Source organism: Barbus barbus (assembly GCF_936440315.1).
Source record: "Barbus barbus genome assembly, chromosome: 38".
Taxonomy (NCBI): Eukaryota; Metazoa; Chordata; class Actinopteri; order Cypriniformes; family Cyprinidae; genus Barbus; species Barbus barbus.
Genome location: NC_136716.1, coordinates 2875085 through 2895458, shown reverse-complemented (window position 1 = coordinate 2895458; position 20374 = coordinate 2875085). Strand labels below are relative to the sequence as shown.

The 20374-nt window shown below is 36.1% G+C and overlaps 1 protein-coding gene across 1 annotated transcript in view; it reads left to right on the top strand.

The window, feature by feature from the left end:
- The window catches only part of myocd (myocardin), a 105834-nt gene that overhangs the window by 38684 nt on the left and 46776 nt on the right, over positions 1-20374 (top strand). Inside the window, exon 3 of the mRNA XM_079397483.1 lies at positions 11769-11886. Within this exon, the coding sequence (XP_079253609.1) occupies positions 11790-11886 (97 nt within the window). The 5' untranslated portion in view covers positions 11769-11789. The remainder of the gene's footprint in view (positions 1-11768; positions 11887-20374) is intronic.

Sequence of the window (20374 nt, the reverse complement as noted above, 5' to 3'; positions counted from 1 at the left end):
GTCTCTAAGATGCTACTGTATATAAACATTAGGGAAGTCGTGGCCTAATGTTTAGAGAGTCGGTCTCGTAATCCAAAGGTTGCAAGTTCAAGTCTCAGGTCTGGCAGGAATTGTAGGTGGGAGGAGTGAATGTCCAGCGCTCTCTCCACCCTCAATACCACGACTTAGGTGCCCTTGAGCAAGGCACCGAACCCCCAACCGCTCCCCGGGCTGCCCACTGCTCTGGGTGTGTGTTCACAGTGTGTGTGTGCATGGGTTAAATGCAGGGCACAAATTCTGAGTATGGTCACCATACTTGGCCGTATGTCACTTCACTTTCACTTTGATTGAATATGGCATGCAATTCACTATTTCTTGTTCCCTGTCATTTTGCTTTATCTGATGTTTGATTCATCGTGGGTTCCCTCTTACATCACACTCCTGGGTTCCCTTAGGAATTTATGAACGTGCACTTTTCAAAAATGGCGCTTACAATGGACGACCAAAAATACATAATCAAAATGCATTTATATTTAGATAGAATGGAAGATACATGTTAGCTTGCTTGTTGTGCCCAAGAGTATATTTATTTAAGCCCATATATCTTTCTAACAAGAAACTATGCTTCACAGGACGAGAGCTGTAGTTCCAATCACGTAAGTTTGTGACGCTGATTGCGAACTATGTTTCCAGGAAACACTGAATCATTGAACTATGCTGGTAACGATGGAACTTGCGACCATAGTTGGCTAACGATGCTTTTTGGAAATGCACCCCATCATGATGGAGATCATCTGCTCCATCAATGATCTGTGTTCCAAGAACACACTTTATGTGTATAGACCAGGGGTGGTGAACTCTGGTCCTGGAAAGCCGCAGTCCTGCAGAGTTCAGCTCCAACCCTGATTAAAAACTCATCTGCCTATTCAGATGTGGTTGATTAGGGTTGAAGCAAAACTCTGCAGGGCTGCAGCTCTCCAGGACCGACGTCCGCCCTGGTATAGACAGACACATATTTTTTACATAGTTGCAAGAAGCATTAAACATGGATGCGCATGTGGTTGCCATGGTAGACTTGCTTATGTAAAAGTATGAGACAACAACAAACAAAAAAAAACATACCATTCTGAAACAAGAGTCTGTGTAAGGTTGTCACGTAAGGTTCTCAGCGATCCTCTTCACTAATATTCTCTGCGTCTCAATCAGGTTCAAATTGATAAGCAATACTGACGATGCAGTGACACCATTGTTTACAATACAACCGGAGCACATGACACTGAGGCGAGGGGCGTGTCGTTTAGACACACACTAGCGGTTTATCAAATCACAACACATTGGGTCATCTGACCAATCTGAGCCCATTGTGTATTTCTGAGGGTGGGGCTTCATAAAACCGTCAGAGAATAAAGGTAAATTATGTGAAAAATAATGTGTTTTTTAAAAATAAATCCATTTACACGTTAGACTGCATCCCATAAACACAATCAAGCCTAGAAAAAAAAAAAAACAGTATACCACCCCTTTAAGTAATAACAGAGGTTGTCAACCCTGTTTTGTTCCCTGTTGTAGAAAGAGTCAATGAATCAAAGTCACATCAAATGACTGTAAATCCAGAGTGAATTTCATTAAGAACATAAAGGCCATATTTTCATTAACAATTCTTGATATTTCTTCATGTTCATTTGCAGATGATTTAAGAGTGTTTCACATAGTTAAAATGCAGAAGTCTGTCGTCAATTTTACGAGAAAATGTAAGAGTTATTGTTCTCATAAAGTGAAAAATCTGCACGTACAGCTCTGATAAATCAGCAGTTGTGTTCTTGAATACACTGTGTGCCGCTGAAGGTCGACAAGCCTTCCTCAGCATCAGCAGACCCTCTTTTATACTGAAGAGAGAACAATCTGTACCACAGAGTTTCAGGGAGGAATGGGAGAAATTTACACAAAGACAAACACAGCAGGTCTGACGAGTTTCTGACGGAGAAGAATCTGTTTAATTGAGAATAAAACACAACAGAGCTTCGGCCACCCTTGATTTCCATATGATTTGAGTAATGCGGAATCTCAACACTTTATCATTCATGATGCAGTCAATTAGAAGATTGTAATTATTATTATTATTATTTAGTCATTTAGCAGATGCTTTTATCCAAAGTGACTTACAAATGAGGACAACAGAAGCAATCAATTGTAGTATTAAAACAACTAAAAACAGATCCAAAACTAAAAGCTAAAACTTTATAAATACTACCTATACACATTTTAAAAATAAAGAAATTAAATAAAAATGACAAATACATACAACAAAATTGAAAAAATAAAGCTAAAAACGATTCAAAATATTAAAGAACAAAAGGTATAAGAGCATAATAATGATTCTAACATAACACTAAGCCAAACACCAAAAAAACATCAAAAACTATGTATATATACAACCACACACACATACATATACAGTATATACATAGACATTTATAAATTATATATATATATATATATATATATATATATATATATATATATATATATCTCATTTCATTTCCATTTAGTTTGTTGAAGTATTAAAATAACTTGATAAAAGGCCTATACAGACATAATAAATTCAGACATTAACTCAAATTAAAATAGATAAATACAATTCACGACAGTATAGTTTATCAGTAATCCTAAGAAATAACACTACTAAACACACATGCTAAAAATAACAACATACTTACACATAGTAAGAAATGGTTATAAAAACTGAAACAGAAGTGAAACAAGTAGTAGAAAAGATGAGAAATAAAAAGTCATACTTATATCCTTTGCCGGTGTCCCAACCCGGTGGAGTCGCACGGTAGAGTCGATGGTCTTTACACTTTTCGTTCTTCACAGGAGGAGGAATTCACACGACAACTGCCGCGACCGCTGCCGCAGTAAACTAAGCTTTTTTTATACCCACCTAACAAAATACTAATTTAATTTAGCTGGACACACTTTCCTTATTTTTTCACAACAAATGGTCAAGCAAGCGCAGACACTGACAAGATACACGAGACGGAACGAGACCAAACGCTATATCAGCACGTCTCCACACAGTAAACATTAATGCAACCTGAATTCCAGAAATGTTGGGGTGATTTTTAAATTTGAATAAAATGAAAACTAAAAGACTTTCAAATCACATGAGCCGATATTTTATTCACAATAGAACTTAGATTCTTTTTTTAGAAAATTTTAAATTTTATCCACTAAATGAGCTCACTTCAAATTTGTTGCCTGCTACAGGTCTCAAAAAAGTTGGCACGGGGGCAACAAAGGGCTGAAAAAGCAAGACATTTTGAAAAGATTCAGCTGGGAGAACATCTAGCAACTAATGAAATTAATTGACATCAGGTCTGTAACGTGATTAGCTGTAAAAGGGATGTCTTAGAGTGGCAGAGGCTCTCCAATCTGTGAAAGAGTGCGTAAAAAGATTGTGGACTACTTTAAAAACAAAGTTCCTTGACGTCAAATTGCAAAGGCTTTGCAAATCTCATCATCTACACTCATGGCTAAAATTATCAGCACCCTTGGTAAATATGATCAAAGAAGGTTGTGAAAATTGTTAAGCCTTTTGATCTTGTCTTTAAAAATTCACAAAAATCTAACCTTTCATTGGATAATGAGAATTTAAAATGGGGGAAAATATCATTATGAAAAAATGTTTTTCTCAAATACACATTGGCCACTATTAACGGCACCCTTTTTTTTCAATACTTTTTAAAACCTCCATTTGCCAGGAGAACAGCTCTAAATTTTCTCCTATAATGCCTGATGAGGTTAGAGAACAAGAGATCAGAGACCATTCCTTCATCCAGAATCACTCCAGATCCTTCAGATTCACAGCTCCATGATGGTGCTTCTTCACTTCAGTTCACCTCACTCATTTTCTACAGGGTTCAGGTCAGAGGACTGGAATGGCCAGCAGAAGCTTGGTTTTGTGCTCAGTGACCCATTTTTGTGTTGTTTTTGAGGTTTGTGTTTGGATTATTGTACGGTTGGAAGATCCAAACATGGCCCATTAAGATTTCTAACAGAGTCAGTCACTTATTGATTTTTTATCTGTTGGTATTTGATAGAATCCATGATGTCATGTGTCTAAACAAGATGTCCAGGACCTCCAGCAGAAATATAGGCCCAAAACATAAAAAATACAGCAGTATATTTCATTGTACACATGGGGTACTTTTTTATCCTTGTGTTGATTGTTTGCTGCTAAAAAGCTAATTTTTTAGTTTCATCTGACCATAGAAGGAAAACCCGTTTGAAGTTCCAGTCGTGTCTGACAACTGAATATGCTGGAGTTTGTTTTTGGATGAGCTAGAAGAATTTTTCTTGAAACCCTCCCAAACAACATGTGGTGATGTAGGGGCTGTTTGATAAATGTTTTTAAGGTTTTCTGACCCCGAGACTCAACTATTTTCTGCAATTATCCAGCTGTGATCCTTGGAGAGTCTTTAGCCACTCAAATTCTCCTCCTCGCCGTGCATTAGGATGACATAAACACATGTCCTCTTCCAGGCAGTTTTGTAACATTTTATGTTGATTGGAAATTCTTAATTATTGCCCTGATGGTGGAAATGGGAATTTTCACTGCTCTAGCTCTTTTCGTAAAGCCACTTCACTAATTTGTGAAGCTCAATTATCTTTTGCTGCACGTCAGAAATATATTCTTTGGTTTTTCTCATTGTGATGGATGCTTAAGGGAATTTGGGCTTTGTTTTCCCCTCTGTTTATATTTCTGTGAAACAGGAAGTCATGGCTGGATAATTTCATGTTCATAATCACCCCGGAGTGCTCAAAATTGTGAATATGAATGGGCATATACTTCAGAGATATTTTACTGCTAAGAATTTCTAGAGGTGTCAATAATTGTGTACAACGTGTATTTGAGAAAAAAAAAAAATCATAATGATATTTCCCCCCATATTCAAATCTTATTATCCAATGAAAGATTTTTGTGAATTTTTAAAATAAGAGATCAAAAGGATTAACAATGCAGATTAATTTTCACAGCCTTCTTTGATCATATTTACCATATTAAAATTTTAGCCACGACTGTATAGTGCATAACATCATCAAAAGCTCAGAGAAATTGGAGAAATCTTTGTGGTCTTCAGGCCCTCAGACGACACTGCATCACTCTTCGGCAGGTTATTGACATTACTAAATGGGCCCAGGAATACTTCCAGAAACCACTGTTGGTAAACACAATCCGTCGTGCCATCTGCAGATGTCAACTAAAGCTCTATCATGCAAAAAGAAAGCCATATGTGAACATGGTCCAGAATAGCCGTCATGTCCTGTGGGCCAAGACTCATTTAAAATTGACTGTTTCAAAGTGGAAAAGGGTTCTATGGTCAGACGAGTCCAAATTTGACATTCTTGTTGGAAACCATGGACGCCATGGTCCTCCGGACTAAAGAGGAGGGAGACCTTCCAGCGTGCTATCAGCATTCAGTTCAAAAGCCAGCATCTCTGATGGTATGTGGGTGCATAAGTGCATATGGTATGGGCAGCTTGAATTTTTTGGAAGGCACTGTGAATGCTGAAAGGTATATAAAGGTTTTAGAGCAACATATGCTCCCCTCCAGACAACTTCTATTTTCGGGAAGGCCTTGTGTATTTCAGCAGGAGAATATAAAACCACATACTGCATTCAGGTTGAATTCAGCTTGAATACAAATTGTTAGGAAAAACGTAACAGCTTTTATCTGTTAGGGTTAGGGCTGTTGACTTAATTTGTTCTAATAAATTATGGAAAAAATAATACAGAGTTAAAATGATTAGGGCATTTAACGCACGCCCAGCCCAGAGCTGTCCGTAATATTACAGTGATACAGTTGCTGTTAAATTACGACTGACTGCATGATGAAGCCTATTAGAATGCAATTATATGAGCCTAAAATTCAATATATGAGCGCAAAAAAATCATCCTCTTATGATATAGTTTAGCAATATCACACCAGCAAATGTGCTGTTTCTCCCCAATATCTGCTCAACTGCTAATGTGAGATTTATTTATACAACAGTTCAGTAAACATGTTTTGGGATATATTTAAGATTGTTTGATTTTGCAAATTTATATCATTCCAATCAAAGCCACAGTAGAACCATTGAGTCTCTGATCAACACACAGCAGTGATTCAGTACCGAATAAATCCACAGTTTTGAACAAATCAAGTCAATGGTTCAGTGACTCATTCATAGAGACACTCACTTGATTTGTTTCTGAGTGAATCAGGCGTTTGAGTCAATGATTCAATGACTCACTCGTTAAGACAGTCACTCACCGTGTTTATGGTAGCTTTGCATTTTTTTAAATCATTTCATATTTCAAAATGAATAATAAAAAAACAATACCCATTGAAAATCCATTAATCTCAAAGCATTATTTATGTGTAAATGCATTCATGGCATCTCTGAACAGTCTGTGTAAATACACCTAAATGCCACCTACATTTTAATGGCCTCATTGTAGCCTTAAGTTTGTGTAATACATTTTATTTTGAATCGAAATATTTATGTCTAAAGCAACTTTTTTAAAAGTCTATTCAATGCTTTTCTCATTTAACACAATAATGACTTTAAATGATCTTTCGGTGTGTAATTTCTCACCCAAATTGATTAGCTTAATTAATCAGCACATCATGAAATAAAGAGATTTGAATATTTAATTGCTTGACAGCCCTAGTTAGGGTACATCTTGTGAACTGTGTTAATCTGTCTTGGCATCTGTGCTCAGTATCATGCTTTTTCTTGATGGAATCAGTTATTTTTGATTGGTTGAGTCTGTAATTTGAATGTCTTTCTTCATTATGTGTTTCAGTGTTAAATAGACACAATAAACCAGAAGAACAGAAGTGCTTCAGCTGTAATTCTGCTTACAGAGCACCAGACCGATCATACGAGTCCCACAGCGGAGACACAGAGTAAATCAGCCTGTGATGGGAATTTGGGTGCATTGGGTTTGAGTCCGGCTGGGTACCAGAGTATTTCCGTGCTGAACTTAAGCAAAGGATAATTTAAAATAACACAAAAGGTCAGGTTAAAGAAAAGTCTACATTCTTAAACTCAGAAATGTAAACTGTTTCAGTCATTACAACTATAAAATGTGTTTGGTTTTTGCCCAGAGTGGCTTGTAACACAGAGCCGTCTGTTTGAAATGTTCAGGGTTTGTCTAATATGACACGATTCGGTCTGGAAATGCACACAGATTCATCAGAAAGCATGGCTGCGCTGCAGGCATTTAAGTTGTGTGTTGTGTGTGTTTGTTAACCTGTTAACTTCAGCGGTTTACATAGCTAATCTCTCATAAGTCACTCCAGACGACTGTATGCATCGCCCGTCATCCGTAGCTTTTAAGGGCCTTCTAGACTAAACCACATTGGTCATAAAAAGGTAAAGTCAAAAAAAGTTTGCTCTGATGTTTAGCACATTCTGCTATTAATAACCTCAATACTCCAATGGTGAACGTCTCAAACTAAATTGAAATGCTGGGCAGGACAGTACTTGATTCTTCACATTATCCACACACTCACTCACACATACACATCATATTACACACATATTATTATTATTATATGTTTATTAAGTTATTGTATTATATTACATGAGTGCATTTTGCTGACATTTCTACCCAAAGCAAATAATATTATTATTATTAATAATACTTGACAGGAAACTATTAGTAGTATTATTATTCAGATTTTTTTTAAGTTTTTTACATTTTATTTAGAAACAGCAGTAGACCAATTGGACAGTAGCATTGTTATTATTATTATTATTTAAAATCCCATTCAACCCTAGACATAAGCAGATAGCTTTCGTTATGATGAAAAATAAATAAGAAATATTTCAGATCCTGCATTATTTGTGTCATTGCTCATCTGAGTTCCTGCTGGAGAACATGATGATCATGAACATGTATGTTTATGTTTCTGCATGGATTGTTCTTCAGCATGTGTTTATGAGGTATGAACGTGGAGTCTGTCAGTGACAGTCCACCGCAGCAGTTCTCTCAGCAAACACTTGTGTTATATTTTCCGTTTGAAGAAGGGAGGTCAGCGGTGCATCTATCCAGATGGGGTTTTCCTATAAACAAGTGTACAGAGAGTATGTATACAGGCCGTGGTACCTGACGCCATAACACTCCTGACATTCTGTTTAGTGGCCGTGTTGCCATAAGTCACACAGCAGAATGAAATAAATATTTTCAATATACCCATGCCGTTGTTTATTATAGAATGGCAAAAGCTCTAAATCTTGCCAAATCTTCAGTTAGAAAGTCATTCGGCTCATGCTGCAACACCTTTCCCTGCATCTGTTTACTGTGGAGAAGCTCGTCTGTAAATACGACACATCAACAGATTCCACCTCGCTTTCCCATCAGGCCTCTGATTAGTCCGTTTGTTTAAACACGTCCTTCCTCGGAAGCTTTTATTTATATGTTGTCTGTCATCGGACTCCGGCCGACACGTGTTACTGTTTCTGAAATCATTTGTTGTGTGGATTTAGTGGTGCATAACTATAGGGAAATTGTTGGAAAAGATATGTTGTATTAAAACAAGAAATATTTTTAAATTCCATCAGCAGTACTGTCAAATAAATACATCCTCCATACATTTTTGCTGATATTTGTGCTATTCCATTTCCAGATAAGTGATGTTATTATATTTATGCTTGAGAAAGTTAATGTGCTTGTTTTGTGCCAAAGGGAGGAAAAATGTCCTCATAGTGATTTACTATGTTTTATGATTATTATTATTATCATTAATAATAATAATAAATGTTGTCTCAGGTGATGCATATTCTTCTCTATGGTTCACAATTTTGTCTTCTAGAAGAGTGTTTATTGAGATACCTTGTGCATTATTAAAAGCTGCTTTTGTATTTCAAGCTGTTTTGATTTTATTGGCCAGATTAAGAATTTATTGTTATTAATTAGCTGACTCAAGAAAATAATTTTGATATCATACGGTATGTCCTCATAAAAGTTAAAAATGCATCTGAAAATGTTCCAGGGGAAAATATTGCCCTTTAATAATGAAGCGAATTGTACTGTAGATTAATGGAGTTGTTCATTGTTCCTGCAGACAGATGAAATCTGAAAGCAGCGACTCTTGTCACGCAGCACAGGGTCATTATACAGTGAATAGAGAAAAATCATCAGTGTATTAATTCTTTCACAAACTCATCCCTGGAAGTCCTGGAGAAACACCAACATAAATAACACAAGCAATGAAAACCTCCCATACATTTGGCAATCGCTCAACTCAACTGGTGGTCAGTTTGAAATAAAGTGGGAGAAGAGAAAGATTAAAAATGACAGAGTAAAGTAAACATGCCACATAAAACTGCATTTAAATGAATTCTTAAATGAAAGCTGCACATTTCTGTCATTCCTTTGTCACAGGAATTATGTCAGAAATTATCTAAGATATGTTTAATGCTTTTGAAAGACCTCTCTTCTGCTGCACTTATTTGATCAAAAGTACAGTAAAATCAGTAATTTTGTGAAATATTACATTTTAAAATAGCTGTTTTCTATTTGAATAGTTTATTTGCAAAAACAGATAATTTAAGAATTCTCAGAAATCATATTTTCTCATTGTGCATTCCAATTAATCTCAATCAAACTGCAGTTGGGTTATTTTGACTAGGTGAAAAATAACTAAAAAAACACCTAACTAACACAATAAAAGCATGATAACAATAACAAACATGATTTAAACAAAAACAGAGTTATGTTTTTACAAATAAACTCTTCATATGTTAAAATGTAATTTATTCCTGTGATCAAAGCTGTATTTTCAGCATCATTACTCCAGTCTTCAGTGTCACATGATCCTTCAGAAATCATTATAATTTGCAGCTCAAGAAACATTTCTGATTATTATCAGTGTTGAAAATAGATGTGCCGCTGAATAGTTTTGTGGAAACCGTGATTATATGTACATTCAAAAATAACAATTCAAAATATATAGTAAAGGTATGATAGTTGCTACGTATAAAATAATTCCAAGTAACCAAAACAATAATTACACAGTGTTTTGCTCCTACAGATCTGATTTACTATGATATACACAGAGGTGATGATGAATTCCAGTGCATCACGATGGCCTTTAGTTCATTAGCGTTCCTCCTCCTGTGGGATGTTTTACTGCGGTGCTGTCACTGACTCGCATGTATCCTTCACCATTCATCCTTAAACGCTCACACGCGACATAATGAGCAGGATTGCATCTGTGATGGAGGCTTTAAAGAGCTGCCCATCAGTTAAGAGTCTTTCTTCAGTCTGTGTGGTGAGAGACGCTTGATCAGATGTTTCTGTATCCAGAATATTCTTTTGTTTTGGTTTGGTTTGACCTCACGATGGTGCACACTTACATGAGAAACCAGATCAAAATGCATCCCATCTGAAACATTTCTTAACTTGTAAAAGATATTGGCAAGTTATCATGACTAACCGGTTTTATTTGTAAAACACACCTAATACACCAAACATATTACATTCCATGATTCCAAAGGTTTTATCAGTGCCGTGGCTTTTTGGCTTGTCAAATGTGCAATAAATTGGCAGTGTGGCTTTGATAACACGGCTATTTTTACAAGCCGTGACATTTTTAGGGAATTAATGTCCTTCAGACATCTAAGTGCTTTTGAAAACACAGCTTATTAAAGAAAATAGAGCTGTATGTTTGGAGTGCCCTATGCGGTTTGTGTCTGTAGATGGTGTATAAAGAAGTCTTGGCTCGTGGAAAGGAAGCTGAAGGCCTTGTTTTTCGCGAGGACACATTGTGGAGGCCCTCAAAGCTACTGGATTGAGAGCGTTTGTGTTAAGGTCCCTCATTGTGAACTCTGTAAATGAATGTCACGGTGGAAGGAGGCGCATTTGTTGAGCTTTAAGAGAGCTTGTGCTTTATAAACAAACAGAAACGCTCTGCTCGCTGCTCAATATCTGCTTGCTAAAACAGATTTGAAGGAAAATCAACAGCAAAAGGTCCTGTTTGTTTCAGAAACACATTCTGTGGCTTCAGTTCAAGGCTTCTTACGCTCTTAAAAATAAAGGTTTGCAGAGCAGTGCCGTAGATGAACCATTTTTCTTAAAGTGAGGAACATTTTAATGATATTAAGAGCCTTTTGGCACTGTAAAAAACCTTTAGTGGTTTCATGGATGTTAAAGGTTCCTCTTGGAACCATCAAAGTCAAAAAAGAAAGTGTAGACGATCAAAGATAGTCCAGTAAATGACAATGTTAAAGGTATAAACCAAAGATTTTCTCTTCGTTTACTCATCCTCATATCTTTCCAAACCTGCATACTCTTTTTTTTTTTTTTTTCGTGGAACACAAAAGGAGATGTTTAGCACAATGTTCAAACTTACAATGAGATTAAATGGTGATAAATGGACTAAAATCATCATAAGAGTAGTTCATGTGCACTACCTTTCAAATCTTAAAAGAATATTTCAGCCAAAAATTATAATTTGCTGAAAGTTTACTCACGGTCAGGCCATCCAAGATGTAGATGAGCTACATTTCTCCAAATCTGATGAAGAAACAAACTCATCTACATCTTGGATGGCCTGGGGGTGAGCACATTTTCAGAAAATGTACATTTTTGGGTGAACTCTTCCTTTTATGACAGCTGTGAGAACCAGGCTGAAGTTTAAATTGATATTTATTGAAAATCTTGTTTGACAGCTGTGGCGTCCCTCACATGTTGAATATGACCGTGTTTTGATGTGTGTGTGTTTTGGCCTGAACAGAGGGGGAGCGTGAACAAGGCAATGAATGCAGTGAAGAGCAGTGAACAGACTCCAGATCTTGAGTCCAGCATGAGGAAGCCTAACCTTCATCGCTCCTCAAACACAGAGCACAAGAATGGTGAGTGCATCGTTACACCCGAACAGAATGTGAAATTGAATTCAGCATCAAAAAACTGAGAACACTTGCAAGTGTGTTGTAAGTTGCAATGTCAAAATTTACCCATTAGCATGGAAAACACTGCATGGATGACGATCAATGGAGGGCAGCTACTACTAGTTAACTTGTACGGTCACAATAATTGTCCAAAAGTAACATTGATTATGTGTGTATATACTTGCACTTTAGTGTGACATTAAAAGTTATGCAACAGATGCAATGAAGTGAGTCATGTGACATGCATTTCTCCAGCACTGGACGTTCTCTTAAATGTTAGTGTACGGTTCTCATTTGATGACTTTTTAGGAACTAATTCCGAACATTCTTGCAATTCGCTTAAATTTTTAATAGCCATTAACTAACATTTTCAGAATATTGCATGGGTTTGTGTGTGTGTGTGTGACAACCTAATGTAAACCTAAAGTGAAATTTAACTAATGCTTATTTTGAGTGCCATATTTCTTGCTTTATCAACATGCACTGACGTACTGAGTGGCGTTTATAGTCATGAAATCAGAGACGCATTTGAGATGCATGCATGCAACATTTCAGCTGAACTCTTGAGATGGGGTGACCTGAGATGGAGGTTAATAGGTTGTATATCTCGAGTTCTCTCTGCACATCACAAATCTGTCTGCAAAACTCAGCAACATACCTGCAAACAGACACACAGAGTACAAAAGTACATAGGGTCATTGATAACTTCATACCAGTTTATGAAACTTTATGACAAACGATTTAATCATTTTCCTTCATTATCTCGAAATGCGAATATTCCTCTTTAAGAAAAGCGTTTATTTTTGCCAATATACATACCAGGTAAATAGGTAAGTATGCAAAGCTCGGTTCTGACAAGAAACTCCCCTGGCCAGATAAAACAAGATTGTTTGAACATTTTATTAGAAGCAGCTGATGACTAATCCATGCTGAAATATCAGCGCGCTCCGCTTTTCCACTTCATAGTCTAATCAAACCAGCTTAAATGCCACTCGAATCACAAGGTTTCGACATGAAAGTATTTGTGGAATGCCGCGATACAAACTGTATTTTTAGAATGATGGAGAGAGACTCGGCTTCCCAGTTTTCCATGATGTCATGTGTGGCGTTTGGGTGAAAGCGATCGAGGGGGCTAGAGAAGGTTTGAGCCGTTCGAGCTCTGACCGTGAAGATTTGTTGTGTATTTGCTTACATTGTTTGGGAATTGTAGCAACACACTTTAATGCTGTTAACAGAACAGCGCTGTTAATCCCGAAGCGCAGTTCCCACATGCAGACATGGAGTGGAAAGAGGTATTACATCACAGTTTGTCAAATACTGCAGGTATGCAGTCTTGTTAAACAAAAGTAAGACATTTCAAGTATGAAAAAGGCATGTTTTGTGCATTTGTGTTGGTCAAATAACCTGACTGAGCTGAATGTATCTGGCCTGAAGACACGCTCTTCAGCTCAAATGAAAATAAACATGCATGCATTCATCAAAGCCATACGGGCATAAGTCTAAAAACCCTAAAAATTGAAACTTTATCTCTTTAACTTAAGCTCTTCAGATCACTGACCTCAAGCCTCAAATGGAAAGGCCGAACCATCCTCTGACGTGAGCTGATCTCTTTAAACTCTCACACAGATGCTGTGTGTGGTTTTGTTTAGGATTAACACACATCAGAGTTTCATCAGTAAACTAAATACACAACACGTCCCTGAAATAATAAGCAATGTGAATCTCAGTTGTTGTGTGCAGTATGTCAGTGTGTGTTGACGTGTTAAAAGGATCCACAGGATGGCATCCTTCACACAGCAGTGGCTGCACATGCTAGCTTTGATACAGAGATTACATTTCTGTTATAAAATATTATGTCATTATGAAACTGCATGGCTTTTATTTCTGTGGAATACAAAAAGAGATGTTTAGCAAACTGCTTTTCCATGCAAAGTATATAAATGAATGACGTCAAGCTACAAAAATTACAAAAAGCACCTTAAAAGTCATAATAGTCATCCATATGACTTGTGCAGGATGTTTCAAATCTTCTGAAGGCATTTGATAACTTTGTATGAGGAATAAGACAAAATGTAAGTAGTTATTCACTGAAAATCATGATAAAGAAAGTGTGTATGTGATTAGATAATGTAAATTTCAGTCTGTTCCTCACAAAAACTCATCTCATGAGCTAGTTCTTCGTTCATCTTTCACGGAAAAGAATAGTTTGAATATTCTGCTGCACTGCAAAACAATATTTCTTAACTCTCCCGTTTAAATATCATTCTTACAAATAACAATCTTAAAGCTGCAGTCCGTAAGTTTTGCCTCTTTGTCGCCATCTCTGTTTGAAACCCTGAATTGCAGCTGCTTGCGGAATTGTCTTCCTTGCGTGGGATGTGCTCCGGCACGGATCCAGCGCGGATGAATCTAATGTTTTGAGGTGAATGTGTGGTAGTCAGTCACTGCTCTGGTGTGGATGTTTACTGTACTTCACAATCACAGATTCTAGCCTACGTCTTGGAATATATATATGACCCAAATAAGAATTTTCACCGTATATTGTCATCTGAACAAGTAAGTTGTTCTGACCAACTGAGGAAAAAATCATTACAATAAATCACACTACTGTCAAGGTTTTGGACTTGTTTTTCCATGTTTCACCCGTTTTTGTTCCTTATATGGTCTTTTTCCTTTTCAAATTAATTGATTATTCCTCGTTTAGTTTTATCCTGGATGCTTGCACCTGTGTTTTGTAATTATCCCTTGCATTTTAGTTCCTGTTTGTTCGGTCTTTCTTTGTCAGGTCTACTAGTTGCTTTGATGTGCTCTCGTGGATCTTGTTGTGTTTGTTCATCTCCTATGTTGGATTATTCCCTGCATTTTGTCATTAAAGACTATTTGAAGCTATTTCATGCCTCTTGCGTTCTCCCTGCTTCTACGTAACGTGACAGCTACCAATGGAGATTGAATCTAACGATCGGTAAGAACATATCACATCAAACCATGCAAATTATTATTATTGTTATACTTTATTCTCAAATTATTAATGTTAACTACATCAGCATAGCGTGATTATGAATATAGTGTGTATTAACGTGTAGATTTCAATTTCTGTACAGACTAATATCTAATTGTCAAGCCATTCGAATTTCATATTAAGAAATTATTTTAACCCAAAAAGCAAATTATGCTCCCTTCGAACTGGTTTTCTTTAAAATACAAATCTTGTGTGATCCCAGGCTATCTGTAATCAGAAGCAAATTTAAAACTGGAATATAATTTAATTTCATTCACATGTGTTTCATAAACGCATAATCTTTTCTGGATCACAATCCACCATCAAAATGATAAATGTAATTATTCTAGCTGCTGTGAGAAAAGGCTATAAATGATCCTCACATGCGATAACCTAGTAGCCGGGACAACTTCTTTATGTTTACAGACGTGACGTAATGACGCAGTGCCATGCTCGAATTTCCCACGAAAACCTACTCAAAATTAGAAAACATTATTATAAGCTAACCGTTGTGATTCGGGCTAAAGTAAGGCAATAGTTTTGAACACTGGCTGGTTATGTACTTTCTCAAATATTAATTTCGGATTATTTTTAAACGAAACCATCTTTAAATCAAGATGCATTTACTTGGTAAGGAAAATTAATGAGATGTGTCTTGTTTTCTGAATAAATATATAAATATATGCTCAAAACAAGAAAAAAATATCTGCCAATGCAGTTTAGAAAAATAAACTATGCATTTTTCAGGAAACAATAATTTAATATTTTAAGCCATTTTATTTCTGAAGTAAATGTATCTTGATTTAAGAAAGCTTCGATATTTGAATTGGAAAACAAGACAAAAAAAAAAAAAAAAAGGATGAAATCTTTATACTTTCTTCCAAGGAAGAAAGAACAGGTTTGGAACGACATGAGGGTGAGTAAAGATGACCAATTTTTTATTTTAGCGTTAATTGTCCCCTCTAAGAATTTGTATGTATTTTTATCTCACGATCAGTTTCTGGTTTCCTTTGCACTATTCCTCTGGAGCTGAAGAAAGGCGTTTTGTCAACAAACTACGTATGCTTCAGATCATCTCAAAGTGTGTCTGTCCGCTGAAGTGCTACTGTTTAAATTTTTTTCTTCCCATTAAACCATTGTTTGTTAGTTCATTTGTCAGCGAGTGCTGCTGCGGCCTAATAAAACAAAGCGTTTGACGCTGAGTGGATTTTCTGTGTTGTCGTCAGGCTCATTTGTCATTGATCTGAGGAGCAGGCTGATGATCAAAGCGAGACTCGAGCACTCATGACAGGAGCGAGCACAACATCAGCACCGGATTCCAAACACTCTCAAATCAACATTCTTTCCTCCACACTATATTTCATAACCTGCGGCGGCAAAACTCTTCGCTCTGCTGAGGAACGTTTGTGCTTCATGCAAACAATTAGGAGACAGGAAGTGAATGAGGAACTTAGGTCAGTTCCTATCAAACACACAGCCAGTCACACCGCAACGTCTGGACACACATGACTGCATTTGTTTCTGAAAAGGAGAGAAAAAAACTTTTGAAGTTGCTCGTAATTACTCTACTCACCAGTGATTAGGCTTTCTTTAATGAATGAGTTGGAGCAGATTGCTTTGATTTGTTTAGCATTTTTAGACATAGTGATCAGATTATTATATTTTATTACAAATTAAATAAGAATTATAATTTATTCAAATATTCAAATATGAAAATATTAAAAGAAATAAAGAATGAAGTAGTTGTGTTCAGACTTTTCTATGGACAAAAAAAAAAAAAAAGATCATTGTGATAATTCTGACTGTTATTTGTTGCAGTACTGTGTTTATACCCCACCGTTTATTTATTTATTTATTTTTCTGCTGTGGACTAAACAATTTTTAAAGACTTTTTTCTTTCTTCTGTGTTTATATTTTGCAATTTGGCATTTATATCTCACAATTCTGTGTTAGCGTCTCATAATTCTGCATTTATATCTTGTAATTCTGAGTTTATTTCTTGTAATTCTTTAATATCACAGCATAATTCATAAAGTTTATAACACAAATCTTAATTTATATCTCATAATTCTAAGTTTAAGTCTCACAATTCGTTTTATATCTCAAAATTCCAAGTTTATATCTTGCAATTTTGTGTTAATATCTCATAATTATGCATTTCAAAAGTCTGTCAATACCTCAAAATTATGCATTGATATTTTATACATATGAGTTTTTATCTCATGATTCTGAATATATATATATATATATATATATATGTTACAAATCTGAGTTTTTTCTCAGGATTGCAAGAAAAAAAAACAGAATTGTGAGCTGAAAAGTCGTAATTACCATATATATATATATATATATATATATATATATATATATATATATATATATATATATATATATATATATATATATATATTTTTTTTTTTTTTTTTTTTTTTTTTTTTAATTCATTGGTGAAATGGCTTCCATGCTTTTGTCTTGTATTGTACATATGAATAAAGCCACCAGCATCTTAGAATAGAAATACCAAGAAGGTACAAACAACATTTGCGGCTGAACTTCAAAGCTTTCTCTCGCTTTCATTGACCCAGAAAATAGCGCAGTCGCTCCTCGCACCAGGAATGGATCGACTTTCCCTCTTTGTTTTATAGCCATTTCATGCGAACACAAATTTGACTTGATGCTATCAGGGTCGAGAAACAAAGCGGCGGACGGCTGGAGGGAGAGCCTCTGACAAAAGGCTTTTTGGCCCTTGTGTTCAAACCAACACCTGCAATAAAATACTTACTTTTACAATCTGGAATGGATGGAAAGCTGCACTGGGAATCTTTCATGTGAATTCCATGCTGATTTTGTAGCAGCGATGGCTGAGAGATTATTATGCTCATCTGTTTGGAATTGCCGGTGAAGAAGGCTTGACAATTCTTCTGAATGCATGTTTTTCTGAAGCGTTCTCATTGATCTTATATATCCTGTTGTGTCCATGTGTCGTTTTCCTATCAGAGACGATTTGGAGAGGCCGAGATCGGCACGAACTGTTCGCATCGCAGTGTCCTCAAACAATGGATTTGTTTACTTCGAACAGTCTCACATCATTTATCAGCTAAGAAAACATAAAAAAGGGAAAAATGTATCGGAAGGAACTGCCAAGACAGAGCTCTGATACCATCAGCTTAAAATAAAAACAAAAATTTCCAGCGTTTTCTCATTAGGCAACAGGTGGAATGTGCCGTAATGCATTATTCTTCTGCTTCCCAATTTATGCATGAAATTGCTCATATGAACATGCATCGTTTCATTCAACCCGCTGATGAGGATTAGTTGATGGATTATGCATTTCACCAAATATTATCAAACCCTCATACTCATAAACAGAACTGAAGAATGCATTTAGATAGAACAACCATTTTTAATGGCAAATGAAGAATGTCGGCAGCTGGGTTTCTGCTTTTTCCCGGGAGTAATTGATATCACTGAGTTATATTAGAGAAAAACATTTTGATAACTATATGCTCTGGGGTTGAAAACATAACTCGGGCATCATTACTCAAATGTTTTGCACATATGGCAGTGTTCATTGGACTGGACGTTGGTAGTTGATTTTGTTGTAAGCTTTGAAATATTCATGTCCACAGCCAAGAGTTGTTCACCTATTAGGAATGTACAGTTGAAACTGGTTTGCAGCTAATATAAATACAGGCGCTGCTGCTAGAAAAAAAGCCCATCGCAGACCTGTCTCATGAACGCATTCACACGCCTGCCAAATGAGACGGATATGAGAGAGCATGAGCTTATAGTGCTGAAATGAATCAGTGACAGAAGGCCTGACTGACTCTTTGATTCACTGCAGAATGAATCATGACCAGTGTGTGATCCTGGACTTATCTGCTGCTCTTTTAATCAAATATTAGTCAAATATGTCATTTCATACACTGTATTTACTTTGTGTGCATATTACTCAAATTAAAATTTGAATACTTAGAGATTTTTGTCATTGTTTCAGCATATATTCTACAAACAAATAGTTAATGTTGAGTAACATTAAGTTGAGTTAATTTAGTCTTTTTCAACTTTAGTGCAATATGACAAAATATATTTATGTTAAATATACAATCTATGAAAATAAAACACTTTTCGGATATTTGAGAGAGAGAGAGAGAGAGTTATTATATCATTGAGATGCTTTTATATTTTCGATATTTTAAATCTGTTTTTTATTTTAATTGTGTTTTTGTCATTTTTAGTAGTTAAAAAAAATCAATTTCTATATAGTTTTTATTCATTTTTATTTCAGTTTTAGTTATTTTAGACCATCATGTTGAATTAACTGAAAATGAGACATGTTGACAACTGGCTATGGCAACCAGCTGAAATAAGAAGTTATTTACGTTTTATTTTATTTCAAGTATCAAATATGTTTTGGTTTTTAATGGTTTTGATTTTAGTTTCACTTGTATTTTAAGTAAACTCTGTTAACCAGGAGCTATTTTATTTGAAAATGAGATGTTATTCTAGGTTACGTTTCCTAAAAGCATCGTAAGTGTAAGTTGGTTACAATGGGTCTACAGTGTTTTTAGGCTTACGGTGCTTTTGGAAAACGCAGCCACTTAAACTCAAGAACCAGCTTTAACACTTTTACACTAATTAATGTGATAAATACTCCCTCAAAATGTTTAACAAGGCTGTTTATGATTGCAAACCCTTCTAGAGAAGTGTGTCCTGAAATGAAGGCCAGAGCCAGTGTTTACTGTAGTGACTTCGGCCCGCTGGTTAGTAGTTACTTTAACCTACTCTGTGATCTAATGCAACTGTTTTAAAGCTAACATTTAGACGGAGCAGATCCAGGCAAATCCACAACACTATCAAATAGCCTAATTCTTTCAGTGTTTACAGCAGCTGATAAGAGCTTTCAGCTATATAATATTCTCCGTCCTGCGCAGTCAAACCGGAAAACATGAGGTCATCGCATCCACAGCTCTATTTATAGCCGTTTAACGGCTGCATATTAAACAAAGCACTCAAGAAATTCAATTACGAAAGCGCTGGGCCGCGCTGACCTGAAAACAACCTGCGAGCTGCTTCAGAAACGCCGTGCGGTGGCTAGCATGCGAGTGCAGCTTAAAGCGTGGATTTTGAGGTGGCAAAGATTAATGGGCACTTTCTTTTTCCAGGTGTTGTATTGTGGATACAAGAGATTTGGGTTGTGAATTTTGCCAAGAGAGAAATCCCTTCCTTGGAAATGAAAACAGTTACACAATATACAGGCTTTATCCAGCTCAGCTGAGAGACGAACCTTCATTCCTCACTGCGGTTCTACAGCATCTCAGCACATCTGCGCTGACCGGTCAAAATCACCAATCGGCTCAGATTAGAGATGCAAATAACCATTATTTTGACAGTCAATTCATCTGACAACTATTTCTTCCATTAATCAGTTACAAATCCAGATATTATTAATTA